The 22,898-nt window shown below is 51.7% G+C and overlaps 1 protein-coding gene across 1 annotated transcript in view; it reads right to left on the bottom strand.

Annotated features, from left to right (window-relative positions):
* Nucleotides 1-205: 205 nt before the first annotated feature.
* Nucleotides 206-22,898, bottom strand: part of SETD2 (SET domain containing 2, histone lysine methyltransferase) — a 72,355-nt gene continuing 49,662 nt past the window's right edge. Inside the window, exons 13-21 of the mRNA XM_071734502.1 lie at nt 22,715-22,763; nt 20,332-20,506; nt 15,910-16,585; nt 14,009-14,143; nt 13,221-13,360; nt 10,721-10,832; nt 5,331-5,411; nt 4,210-4,311; nt 206-1,389 (exon numbers count right to left, since the gene is read on the bottom strand). Of these exons, the coding sequence (XP_071590603.1) occupies nt 1,228-1,389; nt 4,210-4,311; nt 5,331-5,411; nt 10,721-10,832; nt 13,221-13,360; nt 14,009-14,143; nt 15,910-16,585; nt 20,332-20,506; nt 22,715-22,763 (1,632 nt within the window). The 3' untranslated portion in view covers nt 206-1,227. The remainder of the gene's footprint in view (nt 1,390-4,209; nt 4,312-5,330; nt 5,412-10,720; nt 10,833-13,220; nt 13,361-14,008; nt 14,144-15,909; nt 16,586-20,331; nt 20,507-22,714; nt 22,764-22,898) is intronic.

The raw sequence follows: 22,898 nt of genomic DNA, 5'->3' as shown, positions 1-22,898 counted from the left end.
AAAATAAAAAAACACAACAAAAAAACCCAAAAAAACCCCCACAAAAAAAAAAAAAAAAAAAAAACCAAAAAAAAACCAAAAAAAAAAACCAAAAAAAAAAAACCAAAAAAAAAAAAAAAAAAAAAAACCAAAAAAAAAAAAGGGAGGGGGGAAAAAAAGGGAAAAAAAAATTCAGAAAATCAGATTTTTTTTATAAAAGGAAAAATTCTCAGAGAAATTTCCCCCACTTAAAAAAAAAAAATTCTCAAGTTTTCCTTTTTTCTTAAAAGTAATCCTCCAAGAAATGTCTCAGATTTTTCTGAAAAAGGAAAAAAAGTCCAAGGAATTTTCCTTTTTTTTCCTTTTCACAAAGAAACCCAGGAATTCCCACAGAAATTCTCCTCTCCCTTTAAAAAGACATTTCCAAAGAATTTTTCAGTTTTTTTTTTAAGGGAAGGAATCCACAAACTTTTCCTTTTTTTAAAAAAATGGAAGCATTCACCAAGAAATCTTTTAACAAGAAATTCTCAAAGAATTTTCCTTTTTAACAAAGAAATTTGCAAAGAACCTTTCCTTCTGGAGTTGTTTTCCAATTTCTTTGTTTTTCTTAAAAAAGGGAAGAAATTAATGACTTCGCTCCTTTTTTCCTTAAAAAAAAAGGACATTCACAAAGAATTTTCCCTTTTTAACAAATTCTTGAAGAAATTTTATTCTAAAAAAGAAATTAATTAAATTTCCTTTTACTGAAGAAAAGCCACAAATTTCTTTGTCAGAAAAACCCCTAATTTTTCCTTTTTTTAACAACATTTTTTTAAAAAAAGGAAAACAGATGTTTTCCTTTAAAAATTATCCAAGAAATTTTACTTTTTTTTTGTTGAAATTCATAAAACACTTCGTAAAATTTCTTTTTTCCTGACCAAAGAAGAGAATTCCCAAATTTCCTTTTTCCACAGAAACAAAACTCCCCTCATTCTCCTTTCGCTTTAAAAAGAAAACCTGAGAATTTTTTTTTTCCTTTTTTTTTTTTTTTCCTTTAAATCCAGAAGAAAATTCCCCAAAAATTTTTTTCCTTTTTTTTTTTTTTTTTTCTTTTAAAAATAAAAACGACCAAAGGAAAAAAACCCAGAAAGGTTTGGGGGGGGTGGGGTGTGTATTGTACCCACCACCTCCTGGTCCCCCCGGGTTGGGTGTGGGGGTGTTGGGGTGGCTTTGTGGGGATTTTGGGGGGGTTTTGGGGTTTTTTGGGGGTCACTCCAGCTCGGTGTCCTCTTTGGGTTTGTAGATGGCCCCAAATTTCTGCATGTATTTCTTGATGTACTCCTTGGTCTTGTGCTTCACGTTCTCGTTGCACTCCAGGTCCTCGGGGTTCTTGCAATATTTCAGCTCCTTGTTCATCACCCCGTGGGTCAGCTGGGGGGGGGAAACCTCTCTTACCCCCAAATTCCACGATTTTAACCCCAAAACGGGGCCGTTCCCCTCCCTTCCTCCCCAGGTCCCCCTCCGAGTTCTTTTCTCCCCCCCTCAAATCTTTGTTCCCCTTCCCCAGAGCTTTCCCCTCCCTGGGTGTTCCCAAAACCCCCCCAAAACCTGCAAATGTTGGGTGATATTCCCAAATAATGGGATTTTACCCCCAAATTCCCCAATTTTAACCCCAAATTCCCTGATTTTACCCCCAAATCGGGGCCGTTCCCCTCCCCTCTCCCTCAGGTTCCCCCCCCTGAGTTCTTTTTTCCTCCCCCAAATCTTTGCTCCCCTTTCCCTCCCCTCGTGTTCCCAAAGCACCCCCAAAAATCTGCAAATTCGGGGTGATATTCCCAAATAATGGGATTTTACCCCCAAATTCCCTGATTTTAACCCCAAATTCCCTGATTTTACCCCCAAATCGGGGCCGTTCCCCTCCCCTTTCCCTCAGGTTCCCCCCCCAAGTTCTTTTCTCCCCCCCAAAATCTTTGTTCCCCTTCCCCAGAGCTTTCCCCTCCCCTCGTGTTCCCAAAACCCCCCCAAAATCTGCAAATGTTGGGTGATATTCCCAAATAATGGGATTTTACCCCCAAATTCCCCAATTTTAACCCCAAATTCCCTGATTTTACCCCCAAATCGGGGCCGTTCCCCTCCCCTCTCCCTCAGGTTCCCCCCCAAGTTCTTTTTTCCTCCCCCAAATCTTTGCTCCCCTTTCCCTCCCCTCATGTTCCCAAAACCTCCCCAAAAATCTGCAAATGTTGGGTGATATTCCCAAATAAGGGGATTTTACCCCCAAATTCCCCGATTTTAACCCCAAATTCCCTGATTTTACCCCCAAATCGGGGCCGTTCCCCTCCCCTCTCCCTCAGGTTCCCCCCCAAGTTCTTTTTTCCTCCCCCAAATCTTTGTTCCCCTTCCCCTCCTCTCGTGTTCCCAAAACACCCCCAAAACCTGTAGATTTTGGGTGATATTCCCAAATAATGGGATTTTACCCCCAAATTCCCCGATTTTAACCCCCAATTCCCTGATTTTACCCCCAAATCGGGGCCGTTCCCCTTCCCTCTCCCTCAGGTTCCCTCCCAAGTTCTTTTCTCCTCCCCAAATCTTTGTTCCCCTTCCCCTCCCCTCATGTTCCCAAAACACCCCAAAATCTGCAAATTTGGGGTGATATTCCCAAAAAATGGCTGCTGACAGAAAACAGTGGGCACCGCTCCCAGCACTGCCTTCTGTTCTCCAAATATTCCCAAATATTGCTTATTATTCCCCAAAAATTACCATACAGTGGCTACTATTCCCAAATAATGGTTATTATTCCCAAATATTCCCTAAATAGTGGCTATTATTCCCAAATACTGCCTGCTATTCACCAAATATTCCTAAATATTGGCTAATATTCTCAAATATTGGGTTTTATTCCCCAAATATTCCCAAATAGTGGCTAATATTCCCAAATAATGGTTATTAGTCCCCAAATATCACCTTATATTCCCCAATTATTCCCATATATTGGCTATTATTCCAATATATATTGTCAAATATTCCCAAATACTGTCTACTAGTCACCAAATATTCCCAATAATTGGCTAATATTTCCAAATAATGGCTATTAGTCCCCAAATATAGCCTCATATTCCCCAAATATTCCCATATATTGGTTATTATTCCCCAAATATGGGCTCATATTCCCTAAACACTGCCCACTATTCACCAAATATTCCCAATAATTGCCTAATATTCCCAAATAATGGTTATTAGTCCCCAAATATCATCTCATATTCCCCAGTTATTCCCATATATTGGTTATTATTCCCTAAACACTGCCAAATATTCCCAAATACTGTCTACTAGTCACCAAATATTCCCAAAAACTGGCTAATATTCCCATATATTGGTTATTAGTCCCCAAATATTGGCTCATATTCCCCAAATAGTGGCCAATATTCCCAAATAATGGCTATTAGTCCCCAAATATCATCTCATATTCCCCAATTATTCCCATATATTGGTTATTATTCCCCAAATACTGGCTCATGTTCCCCAAATAGTGGCCAATATTCCCAAATAATGGTAATTATTTCCCAAATACTGGCTCATATTCCCCAAATAGTGGCCAATATTCCCAAATAATGGTAATTATTTCCCAAATATTGGCTCATATTCCCTAAATAGTGGCCAATATTCCCAAATAATGGTAATTATTCCCCAAACATTGGCTCATATTCCCCAAATAGTGGCCAATATTCCCAAATAATGGCTATTAATCCCCAAATATCATCTCATATTCCCCAGTTATTCCCATATATTGGCTATTATTCCAATCTATAGTCCAATATTTCCAAATACTGTCTACCATTCCCCAAATATTCCCAATAATTGGCTCATATTCCCAAATAACAGCCATTATTCCCCACATATCACCCCATATTCCCCAAATAGTGGCTCATACTCCCCAATAATGTTCATAATCCCCCATACACAGGCCGATATTCCCAAATCCTCTCCACTCCTCCCCACACACTGACCAACATTCCCAAATATTCCCCTTTATCCCCCAAATATTCCCAACCATTGCCTCCCCCCCCCCCCTCACCCCTTTACCTCACACTTCCCGCCCGGCGGCGCGCGCTCCCCAAACGTCGCCTTTTACTCCCAAATAACCCCCGGATAACCCCCCGGGGCTGGTTGGTCACCCCAAATCCTGTCACCCTGTCCCCTTCCCGGGGTGCCGTCCCCCTCCCCGGGGGTCCCTGTCCCCGGGGGGTCCCTGACCTTCCGTGCCAGGTGTTTGAAGTCCTCGGTGGTGGTGATGCGGCCGGCCTTGCAGTCGGGTTTGCGGTAGGGGTTGAGGCACTGCACGATGAACTGGGACATCTGCCAAGGGGACACCCACGGGGACGATGTCACCTGTCCCCCACCAACACCCCGGGGTCACCCAACCCCAGGGAAACCCCCCCCTGACCATGGGCACGAACTGGGGGGACCTCTGTGAGGGGTGGAGGAACCCAACCGCCATGTCCAGTGTCACCTGGGTGATGTCACCAATGGAGCCCAACACCCAGTGTCACCTGGGTGGTGTCACCAGTGAACCCCAACCCCCAGTGTCACCTGGGTGATGTCACCAATGGACCCCAACCCCCAGTGTCACCCCAACACTCAGTGTCCCTTGGGTCATGTCCTTGGTGAACCCCAACACTCAGTGTCACCTGAGTGATGTCACCAATGAACCCCAACCCCCAGAGTCCCCTGGGTGATGTCACCAATGAAACCCAAACTCCAGTGTCACCTGGGTGATGTCACCAATGAACCCCAACCTCCAGTGTCACCTGGGTGATGTCCCCAATGAACCCCAACCCCCAGTGTCACCTGGGTGGTGTCACCAGTGAACCCCAATCCCCAGTGTCACCTGGGTGATGTCCCCAATGAACCCCAACCCCCAGTGTCACCTGGGTGATGTCCCCAATGAACCCCAACCCCCAGTGTCACCTGGGTGATGTCACCAGTGAACCCCAACCCCCAGTGTCACCTGGGTGATGTCACCAATGGACCCCAACCTCCAGTGTCACCCCAACAGTCAGTGTCCCTTGGGTCATGTCCTTGGTGAACCCCAACACTCAGTGTCACCTGGGTGATGTCACCAGTGAACCCCAACCCCCAGTGTCACCTGGGTGATGTCCCCAATGAACCCCAACCCCCAGTGTCACCTGGGTGATGTCCCCAATGAACCCCAACCCCCAGTGTCACCTGGGTGATGTCCCAGTGAACCCCAACACTAAGTGTCCCCTGGGCCATGTCACCATTAGGGGACAGTGCTCTGATCCCCAGTGTCCCCTGGTCCATGTCACCCGTGGGTCCTGGTGCCATCCCCCCAGGCCCCGTGGGACCCCCCTCACCTCCTTCCTGAACACCTCCTTGCTCTTCTTGGCCAGCTCGCTGGACGTGTCCGCTTCTGCTGTCTTGGCTTTCTTGGAAGACTGGAAAGGGACCAAAGGGGCTGAGATGGACCCTGTCCCTGTCCCCTCCTTGGGGACAGTGCTCCTGCCACCCACCCCCGCCCGTGGCCGGTGCCTCCCGCACGTTTCCCGGGGTGGGCTTTGCCTCCTCCTGCTCTCCAGGGTTCTCCTGGGATTTATTTTCATTCCCACTCCCTGGTTTTGAAGCCTCCGACCTGGAAAAAGCAGGAGCCATCCCGACCCTTCCCAACCCCACACTGCTGGAAGCCAAGGGACACCACAGCTTAAATCATCACTGATCCCTTCTCCATCACCCATCTCTCCATCACTGATCCCATCTCCAACCTCTTCCCTATCACCCATCTCCATCTCCAACCCCTTCTCCATGACTGATCCCATCTCCATGACTGACCCCATCTCCATGACTGACCCCATCTCCATGACTGACCCCATCTCCATGACTGACCCCATCTCCATGACTGATCCCATCTCCATGGCTGATCCCATCTCCATGACTGACCCCATCTCCATGACTGACCCCATCTCCATGACTGACCCCATCTCCATGACTGATCCCATCTCCATGACTGACCCCATCTCCATGACTGACCCCATCTCCATGACTGATCCCATCTCCATGACTGATCCCATCTCCATGACTGACCCCATCTCCATGACTCATCCCATCTCCATGACTGACCCCATCTCCATGACTGATCCCATCTCCATGGCTGATCCCATCTCCATGGCTGATCCCATCTCCATGGCTGATCCCATCTCCATGGCTGATCCCATCTCCATGAGCAATCTCTTCTCCATCTCTAACCTGTTCCTCATAACTGATCCTTTCTCCACCACCAATCCCTTCACCACTGATCCCATCTCCAACCTCTTCTCCATCACCAATCCCTTCTCCATGTCCAACCTCTTCCCCATCACTGATCCCATCTCCATAATCCCTTCTCCATCACTGCTCCCAATACTATTAAGTCTTTTTTCATCACCAACCTCTTCTCCATCACTGACCCTTTCTCACCCACCAACTCCTTCTCCATCCCTGATCCCATCTCCAACCTCTTCCCCACCAATCCCTTCTTTATCACCAATCCCTTCTTCATCTCCAACCTCTTCTCCATCTCCAACTTCTCCTCCTCCACCAATCCCACCTCCATCACTGATCCCTTCTCCATCTGGATGTCTCTCACAGGGGGTTTAGTTCCCATGTGTGACAAGAGGAATTTCATGGAAGCCTCAGGGAATGTTCTGATCAGCTTCAGCACAGCCAGAGGGGGGGTCTGGAGGAGCTTTCAGGAAAGGCAATGGCCAAATAAAGATGTGGGTAGATAAAAGGAATTAAATTCAAAAATCAAGCCCAGGGTGGCTGGATTAAGCTTGGGATTTAATGCTCCTGGAATTTCAAGCCATGGAAAGGCTCCATTGTTTCCCACCACGAGTTGAGGGTGACCTGGAAGGGGGTAATGGTCCTTCTGGGGGGTTGGAGAGGGAAGGGGAAGCCAAATCTTGGCCCTTCACCAGGTGGGGTGATGGGAAAGCAGGGAGTGAAGTCACTGCCATGGGCTGGCAGCTGAGGAGAAATCCTTTCCCATGGAATGGGAAGAAAACTCAGTGCCAAAATGTGTTAGGGGAGGTGAGGAGAGAAGCAGAAATGGTATTTCTGTTCCTCAGATACCTGCAGTTATTCCCCAAATATTCTCCTGATTTTGTGACAGGTGGGAGAAGTGAGTGAGTTCCTGAAAACTGCATGGAGTTCAACAGAGTCAAGGGAGAGGCAAAGGAGGCAACCCCAGGGATGAACACAGTTTGGGAGGAGAAAGGATTGAGGGCAGCCCTGAGGAGAAGGACTTGGGGGTGGAGCAGAAGCTCAGTGTGAGCCCCCAGTGTGTGCTTGGAGCCCAGAAACCAACCAGGTCCTGGGGGCATCAAAAGCAGCACAGAAGTTGCTTAAGGGAGGGGATTCCCCCCCCTGTGCTCTGCTGAGCCCCCCCTGCAGTGCTGTGCCCAGGTCTGGAGTCCCCAGCACCAGAAGGACACAGAGCTCCTGGAAGGTGTCCAGAGCAGAGCCACTGAAATGCTCAGAGGGCTGAGCAGCTCCCTGGGAAGCCAGGCTGAGGGATTGGGGTTGTTCAGCCTGGAGAAGAGGAGGCTCCCAGGTGAGCTCAGAGCAACCTTCCAATATCTGAAGGGGCTCCAAGAAAGCTGGGGGAGGGCTTTGGACACGGGGGGGTAGGGAGAGGAGAAGGGAAATGGGTTAAAACTTGGAGAGAAAGGGGAGATTGAGGTTGGAGATGGGGAAGGAATTCTTGAATTTGAGGGTGGGGAGACATTGGCCTCAGCATCTGTGTTAGATAAAAACCTGAGGCTCTGGGGAGACCTTAGAGCAGTCTTCCAGTACCTGAAGAGCCCACAGAAAAGCTGAGGAGGGACAATTTACAAGGGCCTGGAGTGATAGGATGAGGGGGAAGAGTTTCAAAGTGGAAGAGAGGAGATTGAGTTGAGATATTAGGAGGAAATTGTTTGGGGTGAGGGTGCTGAGCCCCTGGGTGCCCAGGTTGCCCAAGGAAGCTGTGGCTGCCCCATCCCTGGCAGTGTTGAAGGTTGGATGGGGCTTGGAGCCCCCTGGGCTGGGGGAGGGGTCCCTGACCATACAGGGAGTTGGGACTGGATGAGTTTTAAGGTCCCTTCCAACCCAAACCACTCCATAATTCTATGATATTTGCTATTCTTCTCCCACATATTTCCTATTATGCCCCAACCCCCCCCCAAACATTTGCTATCGTGCTCCAAACATTTACTACCATTCCCAAAACTTTCCCCAAGCCATTCTGCTACCACTCCCTAAACCTTCCCCAAAAGATTTCTTATCATTCCTCAAAGATTTTCTATTTCCTCCTCAAATATTTCCTACTATGCCCCAAATACTCCCAAAATATTGACTAAGAATCATTATTTTAACATCAAAACCTCCTCATCAAGGGCTTTACCATGCCTTGATAGGACCACGCTGCTTCCCCTGTAGCCCATCCCATAATCCAAAGCCCAAAGAGGACTGAAAGATAGGAAAAAAAAAAAAAATTGTTGATATTCCCATTTTCCAAACCCTCTGCAGAGGAGAGGTAGGGATGGAGGAGCACAGGCAGGATGCTAGAAGAGGAAAACCAGCAGGGTTGGGAGGAGGAAGGTCCAAAAAGAAAAATCCATGGCATGTGCTTGGAATTTCAGGGTGGGACCCGTGTGGGAATTCAATGTTCTTTCCATGAGCAGGAAAAGCCCAACCTTTGGGCAGTCCTGGCCAAAAAGAAAAGGATTTCAGGCTCAAAAGAGAGTGAGAAGCTCCTGAGCAGGAGATCAGCCAACACCATGGCCATGTAGGAATGAGGTGGTGGTGGCCTTGGAGAAGTTTTTTACCCGAAAATAGGGATCTGGGGGGAAATCTCTGGGTGGAAGCAGCCAGGTCAGGTTTGCCCTGAGGTGAAACCCTTTGGGCATCACCCTGGCCCTCAGCACCTTTTTTTATCCCCAGGTTTTTGACCCTGGCATGTGAAGGCACTTGCAGGAGCCTCTTTCCTTCCAAGCTCCTCAGAAGTCAGCAGGAAAAAGATTCCCAAGGTGCAAAGCACCAGCAGAACCTCAATTGCTGGCTCAGAAGAACCCAACCCCTCACAGGGATGTTCCCCAGGATCTCCAAGGCTGGTCCATGCCACCCAACTTTGGCTTGCACAGCAAATCCCACCAAGGGAGGGAGTTTAGGGCTGCTAAAACATCACCTTCAAGGCTGCAAGGAAGCCTGGTGAGAACTCAAGGTGTCCCCACTCAACCAACAATTTGCAACCCAACTCAGAAGCAAGAGGCAAGTGTAGCTAAACCAGGCTTGACCCAAGGAGAGCACATGGAAAACATCAAAATTAAGGTAAATTGGGAATATTAGTTGTTCTTTCAGCTGCCTTTCTGCTGGGACTTTTCTTCTGGGTGGCCAGTGGAAAAAATCAAACCCTGGAAATCAAACCCTGTTTGAAAAGCAGTTCCATCCTCTCTGTCCTGCCTTGGACAGCTGGGGAATGGGGATGCTGCAGCCCCCCCAAGATAAGCCCACAAGATAAGGAAGGTGGTGGAAGCCACCCTGAGCTCCCAGCTCCTCCACTGTCAAGTTTGTCCTGATTCAACCTTGAGCCCAGAGAGGTTGTGGAGGCTCCATCCCTGGAGTCATCCAAACCCCACCTGGACATGTTCCTGTGCCAGCTACTCCAGGTGATCCTGCAGGGGGGTTGGACTGGACACCTTCAGAGGTCCCTCCCAACACCTCCCCACCCATAGAATCATGGAATCCTAGAATGGGCTGGGTTGGAAGGGACCTCAGAGCTCATCAAGTCCAACCCTTGATCCACTCCCCCCGTGGTTCCCAGCCCATGGCACTGAGTGCCACATCCAGGCTCTTTTGAAATATCTCCAGGAATGGAGAATCCACCCCTTCCCTGGGCAGCCCATTCCAGTGTCTGATCACCCTCTCTGGAAAGAATTTCTTCCTAATATCCAACCTAAACCTCCCCTGGCAGAGCTGAAGCTCTGCCAGGGGAGGTTTAGGTTGGGTATTAGGAAAAAATTCTTAAGATCATGGCTTCTTGTCTTACTGATACCTGCCTGGGAGCAGAGCCCGACCCCCCCTGGCTCCAACCTCCTTTCAGGGAGTTGTAGAGAGTGATGAGGTCTCCCCTGAGCCTCCTCTTCTCCAGCCTCAACACCCCCAGCTCCCTCAGCCCTTCCTCACAGGACTTGTGCTGGATCCCTTCCCAGCCTCCTTGCTCTTCTCTGGACCTGCTCCAGCACCTCAATCTCCTTCCTGAGCTGAGGGGCCCAGAACTGGACACAGGACTCAAGCTGTGGCCTCACCAGGGCTGATTCTGTCATTATTCCCCTCCACATCTCTTTTTTTGGCCACCCACGAGGTCATCTCCACCCAGGAGGCTGCAGCAATACCTGGCACCCATCAGCCACCCCCAGGAGGTGCTGCCTTCACCCAAGCCATGCTGAGCACAAAGGTGAAGGAAGGAGCACCAGGGGGCTGCACCCAACCAACACCCAGAAGGCTGAGGATGTCAGAGCACCATGAGAATCTTCACTCAAGCAGATGTCCCCGTGGTCAGATGGCCACCAAGGTGTAGCTCAGGTCCCTGCTGTCCCTCCATCATCCCCCCAGGTCCATAACAACCTCAAGGACACCCCCAGTGTTTGCTGCTCCTGCTCTGAGGGGCAGGATTGAGCCCTGTGCTCTGTCCTGGAGATGTTTAAGGTGAGTTCTCTCACTGCCCACGTACCTTCATGGGGTTTTCATCATACGTTGGGGTGCCCAGGTCCATTTCAGCTTCGTGTTCCAGGCTGGCATCATCCCCTGGGCTGTCCCAGGTTGGAGGGTCCCACTGGGTTTGCCTGGAGGTAAAGAGACCACCATGAGCTCACTGTGTCCCATCAGCTGGGACATCTGATCTCCAGCAGTCACTGAAACCCTCACCAGGGGGTCACCCACAGCCCCACCTTGATATTAACAATGAGGGTGAGGAGGGAGATGGCTTTTAAGTTAAGCCAAGCAAGAAGAACTTAAAAAAAGGGAATGATCATGATTTTCCACCACTGGTGACCCTCCTGGTGGGATCAAGAGAAGCTCCTCACAAACACAAAATAAAGGTTGATGATTCCTGTGTGGAAGGATGGGAAACATCACAGCAGAGACCTGGGGGAAGGTTCCTCTTCCTGCAGAGCCCTCAGCACCTCAAGCCAAGCATTCAGCCACCTGATGGAAAGGACGTTGACCAAACATCTTGAGAAGAGCCCCAAGAATGAGCAGGAGCCTGCAGGGATGGATGGTGGATGCCACAAAGCTCATCCATCCTCTGGAAGAGGCTGAAGGCAGGGATGGAGCTCTCCTTGGCTCACTGGAAGAACCATTTCAGGAGAAACATCTCAAATGGGATGGAAGAAGCCACTGGGGCTTCCCTGAGCTCATCAGGCCCAGGGAAGAGCCCCAAAAAGAGGAAGGATGGAGAGAACTGGTCTGGATGTCCTCAAGGTGGGAAGAGGGGAGGGGGAAACATCCAAGGACAAACACCAGATGGTGCCAGGGAGGAAAACCAAGCAGGAGGAACAAGGCCCAGCAGGGCAGAGCACTGCCTTGGCAGGATTAGGGGGAGTACATGGGATGGTGAGGACCTTCCACCACGTGAGAGGACTCACAGACTACAGAAGAGAGATGCAAAGACACAGACCTCAAGACCTGCTTGGGTTAGGAGATGACCTAATGTGGCCACTGTTTGGCATCTCTGGACTCTGTGTGAGGCCTGGGTGGGCATTCTTGAGCTCAACACAAAGAAATCCTCCAAGTCTGGGTCAGAAGAAGCCACTGGTTTGAGTTTCTTGAGGTTTCTGACCCGTATGCAACATCAGGGCTTTTTAATTTCAGGCCATGCTGGGAGGAGAAACATGAAAGTCTCATTTCAACGAGGTCCATCAGGTCCTCATTGTCTCTGCTGAATGTCCTGACCTTGGACCACAACGAGTTGGGTTGCCAAGAAGAAAGAAATATGAAAATAAGAACACATATCAAGAAGATCTCTGTTCCTCCACTGGCCTCATCCTGTTGGAAGATGACAAAGTTAAAAGAAGGGCTGGAAAAGTTCTTCCATCGTGTGCTCCTCAAAAAGAATTATATCCAGTTAGTGGCTTCTGATGTAGCTGCAGAAGATGAACAGAGGAGACATTCCGGGTACACAGGGAAAGCCCCATGAAGTCTCCTCCTCTCCTACCCAGACTTCCAAAGCACACCACAGATCACTCATCCTTGCTTCACTGTTTTTCTTCTTCTTCCTGAAGTTTGAAGGTCTCCTGTTGGTGCAGCTTATCAGGTAGGAGGGAAGGACTCCAACAGGACATTGAAAAGATGGACTGAGACCAAGAAATGTGTCCTAGACACCCAGACACCCCCAACTCCCAAGAAAATGCTCAAACTTAAACCTTCAGAGAGCCCAGAAACGCCCCCTGTGCTGAGCTGTGTGAGCAGCAGGGCCAGGGAGGGGATTGTCCCCCTCTGCTCCCCTCTGGGGAGACCCCCCTGGGGTAAAGCTGGGTCCAGCTCTGGGGTCCCCAGCAGCAGAAGGACACGGAGCTGTTGGAGCCAGTGCAGAGGAGGCCCTGGAGCTGCTGGGAGGGCTGGAGCAGCTCTGCTCTGGAGCCAGGCTGAGAGAGTTGGGGGTGTTGAGGCTGGAGAAGAGAAGGATCCCATGGGGAGACCTTAGAGCAGCTTCCAGTGCCTGAAGGGGCTCCAGGAAAGCTGGGGAGGGACTTGGGACAAGGGCCTGGAGGGATGGGAGCCTGCGAGGGGGAAGGGTTTGGAGGTGGGAGAGGGGAGATGGAGAGGAGATCTTGGGCAGGGAGGGAGGGAGAAATTGTTTGGGGTGAGGGTGCTGAGCCCCTGGGTGCCCAGGTTGCCCAAGGAAGCTGTGGCTGCCCCATCCCTGGCAGTGTTGAAGGCTGGATGGGGCTTTGAGGACCCTGGGCTGGGGGAGGGGTCCCTGACCATGGCAGGGGAGGCACTGGGGGGAATTTAAGGTCCCTTCCAACCCAAACCACCCCATGATTCTATGATGTCTCTGTTGCTTTGATAGGGCCACATTTATGGGGGTGAAGGAAGGGTTTGGAGCCATCTCAGCCCCCCAGCTGATGAGCAGCACATCAGTGGGTGCCTGGGGAGCACCCATTCCTCTGCCACCCAACTCCTTCAGCTGAGCAACCCAACTCCAGCCCCAAAGCAGCCCCCATGCTCACCTGGTTACCACGTGGTAGTAGTAGATCTTCCCCTCTGGATCTCGGGCTGTTTTCCAGTTGGGTGGGAGGACAATTGTTTTGGGTTTTGGAGGGGATGGTGGAGGCAAGTCCAAGAGGTTATTGGTCACCACAAGTTCTGGCTGAAAATGAGGGTGAAGAGGAAGAGATGAGTGGGTGTGAGGGTGGTCAGAGCCACCCTGAGAGCTCCTTCCCACACGACAAAGACTTGGTTGGAGGTAAAACTCAAACCCAACATTTCTGCAGGCTAAGAAGTGATGAGGACAATGTCTTCCCCTTGTTCTTCACCAAATACCCCAAGCACCCACTCCACCACACCCCAGCCTTGTAATAATTGGCCACCCATGCTCTTAAGTACACGAGGTGGATGCTGAGGAAGCTTCAGTGGTCAAAGCAGCTCATGGAGACCCCATCCACAGCCTTCTTGGATGTGCTGGCAGAAAGCCCAAAGATGACAGGATCTGGGCTGAAAATCCTCAAAAATGGGGTTTGGTGCCCTCATCCAGCCTGGAGAGCAACACCAGGAACACATCCAGCATGGAAAACTCCTCCAGCTGGTACCACCACTGCTTTCCCAGCACCCCTGGGGAACCAGGATGACCCAAAGCTGATGCAATCTCTTCATCCTTTCCAACCCAACCAAACCTTACCTGCAGGATGGGTTCCAGCTGGTACCACCCCCACTTTCCCAGCACCCCTGGGGAACCGGACCAACCCAAACCTGATGCAGATAAAGTCTCTCCATCCTTTCCAAGCCAACCAAACCTCACCTGCTGGATGGGCTGAGGCTGCCCAGCTGCCACGATGGTGGTGACGGCCGTGGGTGGCTGCACGATGACTCCCTGGGGATGTGCTGTGTAAATCTGTTGGCCTTGGATGTACTGGAGACCTGGCTGGGCATAACTCTGAAATGGAGGATGGGGAATTCCAAATCAGCTTCATTTAGCAAAAAAAAAAAACCAAAAAACCACCTAAAAAAAACCCCAACCCTTTGCTGGAGGACACAGCGTGGATGGGAATCCAAGGGAGGAGGCAAAAATAGAAGAGATGTGTTTGAGGATTGGGGGGTGTCAGTTCTGGGGTCCTCAGGAGCAGAAGGAGATTGAGGGTCTGGAGAGTGTGCAGAGAAGGGAATGGAGGTGGGGAAGGGTCTGGAGCACAAGGAGAAGGTCTGGAGAGCATGGAGGAGGGGCTGGAGAAGATGGAGAAGGGTCTGGAGAAGTTGTGAGGAGCAGCTGAGGGCCCTGGGGGTGTTGATCCTGGAGCAGAGGAGGCTGAGGGGAGACCTTCTGGCTCTCTGCAACCCCCTGAGAGGAGGTTGGAGCCAGGGGGGGTCGGGCTCTGCTCCCAAGGAACAAGGGATGGGACAAGAGGAACTTTGGGCACAACTCAAGTGGTGCCAGGGGAGGTTTAGGTTGGAGCTGGGGAAGAATTTCTCCCTGGAAAGGGTTGTCAGGGCCTGGCCCAGGCTGCCCAGGGCAGGGCTGGAGTCCCCATCATCCCTGGAGGGGTTTCAGAGAAAGTGGGGATGTGGGGATGAGGGACATGGGCTGGGGGTGGTTGCATTTAAGGGTCTCAAAAGTCTTCTCCAATCCAATCAATCAGATGATTCTTAAGAGAACTTCCAAACCCCACTGGAATAACCAGGGACTGAGGTGAGGTTTGAACAAACAACTCCAATCCCAGCTGAGCTGCCCCAGGAGTCAGCCAATTGCCTTCCTCTTGCTTTTAGGAAGAGCTACAGATCACTGAGGTGCTGAACACCAACACAGTCCTTACCCAGGACACAGGAGAAGAATACAGCACCTCAGAATGGTCACTTGGAGCTTCAGGCACAGCCTGGTGGAAAGGGATGGGCAATTCAGAGAGAACATTAAAGAAGTTGGGGGTCTTGGTTGTTTTAAGCCATAAAAGAGCTGACAGCTCCAGACCCTCCTTCCAGAAGTCAACACAAGGTGAGCTCACAGCTCCATGGGTTACAGCTGACTTGGTCAGTGGCAGCAGAAGCTCCTACCCAGAAATGGCTGCTCACCAGAACCAAGAATGAAAAAAAAAAAAGCCTTTTTAAAAGATATTTTAAAAAAGGCCCTGCAAGCTGTAAATTTCTGCTTGTTCTCAACAACCACAACGTATGGGTTTGTACAGGGTAAGCAGGACACGGAGCTGTTGGAGCCAGTGCAGAGGAGGCCCTGGAGCTGCTGGGAGGGCTGGAGCAGCTCTGCTCTGGAGCCAGGCTGAGAGAGTTGGGGGTGTTGAGGCTGGAGAAGAGAAGGATCCCATGGGGAGACCTTAGAGCAGCTTCCAGTGCCTGAAGGGGCTCCAGGAAAGCTGGGGAGGGACTTGGGACAAGGGCCTGGAGGGATGGGAGCCTGCGAGGGGGAAGGGTTTGGAGGTGGGAGAGGGGAGATGGAGAGGAGATCTTGGGCAGGGAGGGAGGGAGAAATTGTTTGGGGTGAGGGTGCTGAGCCCCTGGGTGCCCAGGTTGCCCAAGGAAGCTGTGGCTGCCCCATCCCTGGCAGTGTTGAAGGTTGGATGGGGCTTGGAGCCCCCTGGGCTGGGGGAGGGCTCCCTGACCATGCAGGGGGTTGGGAGTAGATGATCCTGAAGGTCTCTTCCAACCCAAAGCAGTCTGGGGTTCCGTGTTCTGTGGGTGCCCCCACCCTGCCCTTACCTGTACAAGTGGTGGGGTCGTCTGGGAGTAGGGGGAGGTGACGCCGTAGACAGTCTGACAGGTCTGTCCTTGGTAGTAAATGGCTGGTTGGGACTGGGCTGGTGAGTACTGCTGTTGTACAGCTACAGTCTGCTGGTTGGAATCCCAGACCCCATAGCTCTGGCTCTGCACAGGCCCCGGGGTGGCCACGGGCAGAACGGCCACGTTGGCTTCTTGATGGACCACGGTGTCGCTTTGTGCTACATACTGAGGGGTCGTCACCTCCATGGTGGTTGCTACATGTTGGACTACTGGTACAGGCTGAGGAGTGGTGAGGGTGGAGTCCACCGTGTGCCCAACCAGAGTCTGTGGGTGCTCGTAGGTGGCCGGGGAGCACATGGAGTCCATGGTGGGCGTGGGGAGCAGCACCTTGCCAGCGTTGGGGTTGCTGGGGTCTACGTAGGCTTGCATGGGGTAGCCAGGGGGGTAGCCAATGAAGCTGTGGTGGGGGGTGCCATAGCCCATGGAGTCGTAGGGGAGGGGGGAGGCCATCCCCAGGTTTTGCAGTTGTTGCTGCTGCTTCTGAGCTTCCCGTTGGGCGACCTCCTGCTCGAAGAGCTTCCTGCGCTCCTCCGTCGACAGCTTGTTGCGATCCTTGAGCCGAACTTTCTTCTTGGAAGATGCTGGTGTGTCATACCTGGGCAGAGAGAGAAGAGGTTCTGTGAGAAGCTGTCCTGGTTTGGGCCAGGATCAAGGGGATTTTCTGTCTTGTCCTTTTGCTTTCAGCTCAGTCTCTTGTCAGGAGCTGCACTGCTGAAATGAACAGCAAGTTTCTGTTCAGTGGCTGCTCTGGGACTGATCACACTCCAGGGTTGGAGTTACAGCCAGAGCCTGGTGTGCAGAGCCAAGGACACTGCTCAGCTCTGAGGAACATTTTACCCTCCAGAAGGAATCAAGAGGTCCCACCTGCAGCCTCCTTTGGGGAGGAACAGACAAGAGAGATGCCAGAATTGACCAAACAGAGGATTCCATCCCATACACCTCATACTCAGGAGAAATTTGAGGTATCACAAGGGCCAAGCCAGCTTCCAGCTTCCAGCTGCCTGCCCTTCCTGCCTTTCCTGCTTCCCTTCCTTCACCTGCCATCCTGGGAGGATTCCATCCCTTCCTCTGCCTGTGCTCCTGATCCATCCCAGCCTGAATCTGTGTGTTCCTGCCTCCAGCTCCCAACTGCTGCTGACCCCAGGATTCCAGCCTGAACTTTCCCAGGGCTGCCCTGCAGCCTCGGGGGTGACCTGAGAGTTACTGGGGGAAAGGGGGGAGGAACCTGGGATCAATTTTCCTGTAGATTTGTATAGATTTAGTCATTTCTCCTATTTATCATTCCTGTTTCATTCAAGCTGTGTAGTTTAGTTCCCAACCCATCAGTCTCTCTCCCTTATTCTCTCTCCTTTCTTTATCAGGGAGGAGAGAGAGATTAATAGAGAGAATCTGTGATTGGGTTTAATTGCCAGCCCAGTGTTAAACCCTGACAGAAGCTCAGAAACCAGCAAGGGCTCTGGAAGGAAAGGGGTCACCACCAGTGGTGGCAGAGCCAGGGGGAGCCAAATGCCCAAGAGCAGGAGCTCTGCATCGAAAGGTCTCCGTGTCCTGACCAACCACAGCAGCTCAGACAGAAACACCAACTGGTCCTGCCCCATCCCTGGAAGTGCTGAAGGCCAGGTTCCATAAGACTTGGAACAACCTGGTCTAGTGGGAGATGTCCCTGCCCATGGAAAGGGGCTGGAACTAAATGATCCTCAATGTCCCTTCCAGCCCAACCCATTCCATGATTCTGTCACCCATAAGCAAGGAGCCAGGGCAGAGGATAAGCTACAGCCCAGTGGACTGAGCAGCTTTGGGGCAGTGCTGGAGCTCATGAAAATGCAAACGTGAAGCAGAAATGGTCTGGAGAACCTTCTAGGGAGCACCAAGATAGCAATGGAGGGGGCACAACATCTCCAGAACCAACAGAGAACCTGAGGAGAGGGCAGAATAAGCAGGGTGCCCTCTCCAGACTTGTGCTGGAGCCTCTGCACAACAGCTTCCCAAAGCAAGACCAACACAGAAGGCTTTGGAATCACAGAATGGGTTGGGTTGGAAGGGACCTTAAATCCTCCCCAGTGCCCCCCCTGCCATGGTCAGGGATCCCTCCCCCAGCCCAGGGGGCTCCAAGCCCCATCCAACCTTCAACACTGCCAGGGATGGGGCAGCCACAGCTTCCTTGGGCAACCTGGGCACCCAGGGGCTCAGCACCCTCACAGGGAAGAATTTCCTCCTAATATCTCAACTCAATCTCCTCTCTTCCACTTTGAAACTCTTCCCCCTCATCCTGTCACTCCAGGCCCTTGTAAATTGTCCCTCCTCAGCTTTTCTGTGGGCTCTTCAGGTACTGGAAGACTGCTCTAAGGTCTCCCCAGAGCCTCAGGTTTTTATCTAACACAGATGCTGAGGCCAATGTCTCCCCACCCTCAAATTCAAGAATTCCTTCCCCATCTCCAACCTCAATCTCCCCTTTCTCTCCAAGTTTTAACCCATTTCCCTTCTCCTCTCCCTACCCCCCCGTGTCCAAAGCCCTCCCCCAGCTTTCTTGGAGCCCCTTCAGATATTGGAAGGTTGCTCTGAGCTCACCTGGGAGCCTCCTCTTCTCCAGGCTGAACAACCCCAATCCCTCAGCCTGGCTTCCCAGGGAGCTGCTCAGCCCTCTGAGCATTTCAGTGGCTCTGCTCTGGACACCTTCCAGGAGCTCTGTGTCCTTCTGGTGCTGGGGACTCCAGACCTGGGCACAGCACTGCAGGGGGGGCTCAGCAGAGCAGAGAAGGGGGGGGAATCCCCTCCCAGAGCTGAAGCTCCAGAGGAGCTCCAAGGAGCTGCTGTGACCCTTGCTGAAGAGTTTAAGTGCAGTCATTCCAGTTACAGCACCACAGAATATCAGGGCATGGAAGGGGCTCTGAATTCCTTCAATCCAACCCCCACAGCCACAGCAGGACCAAAAGTTGTTCCCAGGGAGCTGACAAGAGAGGGAAAGCACCAGAGAACTGAGGGAGATGCTCTGGTGCTTCCTCTGCTCCTCCTCTCCACCTCTGGAATTCTTTGGGCTTTATAAACCCTTCCCAGAACAAAGGGAGAAGGACGCTGGCAAGGACACAGCAGCAGGAGGGAAGAGCTCAAGCAGGAGGCTCCTTGTCTGCAAAATCATTTGTTCTGATTCAAATAACTCCAAAATTAAAGCTCTTTATTCCCCTCCTGCTTCAGATCTCTCGAGGCAGTGCTGTTACTCAGCTCCAGTCCCACCCCCAGACCTCAGGGCTGTTTCCATCCCTCAGCTCCTTAATTCCAGGCTTACAGAGTTCAGCCTTATTTTTTTAATTCTTTTTTTTTAAATCCAGAAGCTTTAATCCAGCACAACACCAGGACAGAAGTTTCCCTGTCTGGCTGACTCACCACTGATTGTTTCCTAATTACAAAGTGGCTTTAGATCGAATTTAAAACGGGACAAGGGCAAAGTGACTTCTTGGAAGGAAATTCCTTGGGATTCTTGCTGCCTCTGACACCATCCAACTACTTGAGATGCTGGAGTTACCCAGCCCTTATCTTGACTCTTAGAGAACTATTTTGGTTGAAAAAGAGCTTTCAGATCATCCAAGTCCACCCCTTCCCCCATCCCTGACAGGGCCACCCCCAGCCCATGTCCCTCATCCCCACATCCCCAGGGGTTGCTCTGAAACCCCTCCAGGGATGATGGGGACTCCAGCCCTGCCCTGGGCAGCCTGGGCCAGGCCCTGACAACCCTTTCCAGGGAGAAATTCTTCCCCAGCTCCAACCTAAACCTCCCCTGGCACCACTTGAGTTGTGCCAAAAGTTCCTCTTGTCCCACCACTTGTTACTGCCTGATGATCACAGCATCCCAAAATCCCAGACTGGGTTGGGTGGGAAGGGACCTTAAATCCCCCCCAGTGCCCCCCCTGCCATGGTCAGGGACCCCTCCCCCAGCCCAGGGGGCTCCAAGCCCCATCCAACCTTCAACACTGCCAGGGATGGGGCAGCCACAGCTTCCTTGGGCAACCTGGGCACCCAGGGGCTCAGCACCCTCACCCCAAACAATTTCTCCCTCCCTCCCTGCCCAAGATCTCCTCTCCATCTCCCCTCTCCCAGCTCCAAACCCTTCCCCTCATCCCATCACTCCAGGCCCTTATCCAAAAGGATCCATCAGCTCTGGGCAGGGAATTGATCCCACCATGCACAAGGGTTGCCTCCAGGAGAAAAATGTCCTTTCCCATCTCTGGGTGTTTTTCAGGATGACCAGGATCGTTTTTCCATGAATTTTCACCCAGGATTCTGGCAGACCTGAGCCTGCCAGCCCTCCCACCCTCAGCCAGGCCACCCCTGGTGCCCCCAACTTGCCTGTCCTCTGGCCTCTTCGTTCCCCTCTCGTAGGCTGAGGAGGGAGGGGATAAGGAATCTCTCCTTCTCTTCTTCTCCTTACTCTGGCTCTGCCTCTCAGGCTCCCGGCTCAGGATGGGGTTCTTGGGAGTAGGAGTCTGATCCCTGAGGCCAGCAGCCTCCCTGCCACGATCAGCTGTGGGGGGGGAAATGAGGGAAAAACAGAGTTTTTGTCATTCACATAATTACCACAGTTGGAAAAGACCTCCAGGATCCAACCCTCAGCATCCCCCCAAAAATAAATTATATTTATATATCAATATCTGTATCACCCACCTGAGCATGTCACAAAATTCCTCATCTCCATGGGTTTTAAACACCTCCAGGGATGGGGACTCAAGCACCTCCCTGGGCAGCCCATTCCAATCCCTGACTGCTCTCTCAGGAAAGAAATCCTTCCTCAGATTTGCTCTAAACCTCCCCTGGGGCAACTTCAGCCCATTCCCTGGGCTCCTCTCATTGTTCCCTGGGGAGAAGAGCCCAGCACCCACCTCCCTACAACCTCCTCTCAGGGAGCTGTGGAGCTCCCAGCTAAATATTCCCAATTCTTTTCTCCATATAAATACTATATATAAATATAGCTATAGAAATAATTCCCAGTTATTTTCTCCAAACTAAATATTCCCAGTTCCCAAGGCCTCTCCTCACAGGATTTGTCCTCCAGACCCTTCCCCAAGGATGGCAGTCAGGATGATGGGAAGTGCAAGGCTTGGAGCTCCTCAACAAAGGAATGAGCATCCCAAGCCCTGCAGCCAAGGCCAAAGAGCCCAGCACCCACCTCCCTACAACCTCCTCTCAGGGAGCTGCAGACAGCAAGAAGGTCTCCTCTCAGCCTCCTCTTCTCCAAACTCAACATTCCCAAGCCCCTCAGATTTCTTCTCCAGACCCTTCCCCACTTGCTTGCCCTTCTCTCAACTCCCTCCAGCCCCTCAATGTCCTTCTTGGAGTGAGGGGCCCAGAACTGAACACAGCCCAGGGGCACCATCCCTGCCCTTCTCCTGCTGGCCACACCATTCCTGATCCAAGCCAGGATGCTGGTGGCCTTTTTGGCCACCTGGGCACACTGCTGGCTCCTATCCAGCTGGGTACCAACCATCACCCCCAGGTCCTTTCCTGCCTGGCAGCTTTCCTGCCACTCCTCCCCAAGCCTGTAACTTGGGGTTGTTGTGACCAAAGAGCAGGACCCAGCACTTGCCCAGGTTAAAAATTCATTTCATTACCTTGGCCCACTGGTCCAGCCCATCACAGATTCATGGAATCTTTGGTTGGAAAAGACCCTTGGGATCACTGAGTCCAACCCAATCCCTACCCTACAAAGTTCTCCCCTAACCCAAATCCCCCAGCACCACCTCCAAGTGACCCTTGAACACCTCCAGGGATGGGGACTCCAGCACCTCCCTGGGCAGCCCATTCCAGGCTCTGACCCCTCTCTTTCTCTGAAGGTTTTTGTTCCTCATGTCCAGTCCAACCCTACCCTGCCCAGGTCCCTTTGCAGAGCCTTCCTACCCTCAAGCAGATCCACACCCCCACCCAGCTTGGTGTCAGCTGCAAACTCACTCAGGAAGCCCTCACTCCCCTCATCCAGATCATCCTGAACAGGACCAGCCCCAAACTGAGCCCACTGGTGACCAGTTACCAACTGGACTGTTGCAGTCAGCATATTTCTAGCTTCCCCCTCTTGCAGTTCCAGAAAAATCAGAGGTTTGGGTTGGAAGGAACCTTTAAAGCTGATGCAGCCCAACCCATCAGCCAACACACCCCAACACATCCCAGGGTGCCCCATCTCAGCCTCAGGGTGATGTTTGCCCTCAGCCCCAGCTCAGACATCTCCTCTCCTCACAGGAGCTGCTTCCCATGACAGGGACACGGAAGGAGAACACCTCTTGCCATCCTAGGAAGCCAGGCTGAGGGAGCTGAGGTTGTGCAGCCTGGAGAAGGCTCCAAGGGGTCTTCATAGAGACCTTCCAGTGTCTGAAGGGGCTACAGGAAGGCTGAGAGGGGCTGTGTGCAAGGGTCTGGAGGGATGGGATGAGGAATAGAGAATTAGAGCAGATTTAGATTGGATGTTGGGAAAAAGTTCTTTCCCACGAGTGGAAAAATGGCCCAGGCTGCCCAGGGAGGGGGTTGAGGCCTCATCCCTGAAGATGTTCAAGGTGAGGCTTGAGGAGGCTCTGAGCACCCTGATTTGGGTGAGGGTGTCCCTGATACTGCAGGGCTGGGACTGGGGGACCTTGGGAGGTCCCTTCCAACCCAAACCATTCTCTGATTCCATGATCCCAGAAGAGGAAAACCAAAGTGGTTTTGTAGGAAGGGAGTGAGCCATGGGAAAATGCTGAGTACCTACCACTGCTCTCCTTTTCTGCTTGACTCTTCTTGGGGATCCTGTAGACCTCCTGCAAAGCAAGTCACAAACATGGTCAAGAGTTTCAGCCCCACCCCAAGAACCACCCCAAAACCTCCAGGGCTGCAAGGAGCATAACAAGGAGCTGAATATCAAAAAGTCCAAGAATCATTTTCAAAGAAAGCCC

The sequence above is a fragment of the Heliangelus exortis genome, chromosome 2, assembly GCF_036169615.1.
Source record: "Heliangelus exortis chromosome 2, bHelExo1.hap1, whole genome shotgun sequence".
Classification (NCBI taxonomy): Eukaryota; Metazoa; Chordata; class Aves; order Apodiformes; family Trochilidae; genus Heliangelus; species Heliangelus exortis.
This window is presented reverse-complemented; position numbering and strand designations above follow the sequence as displayed.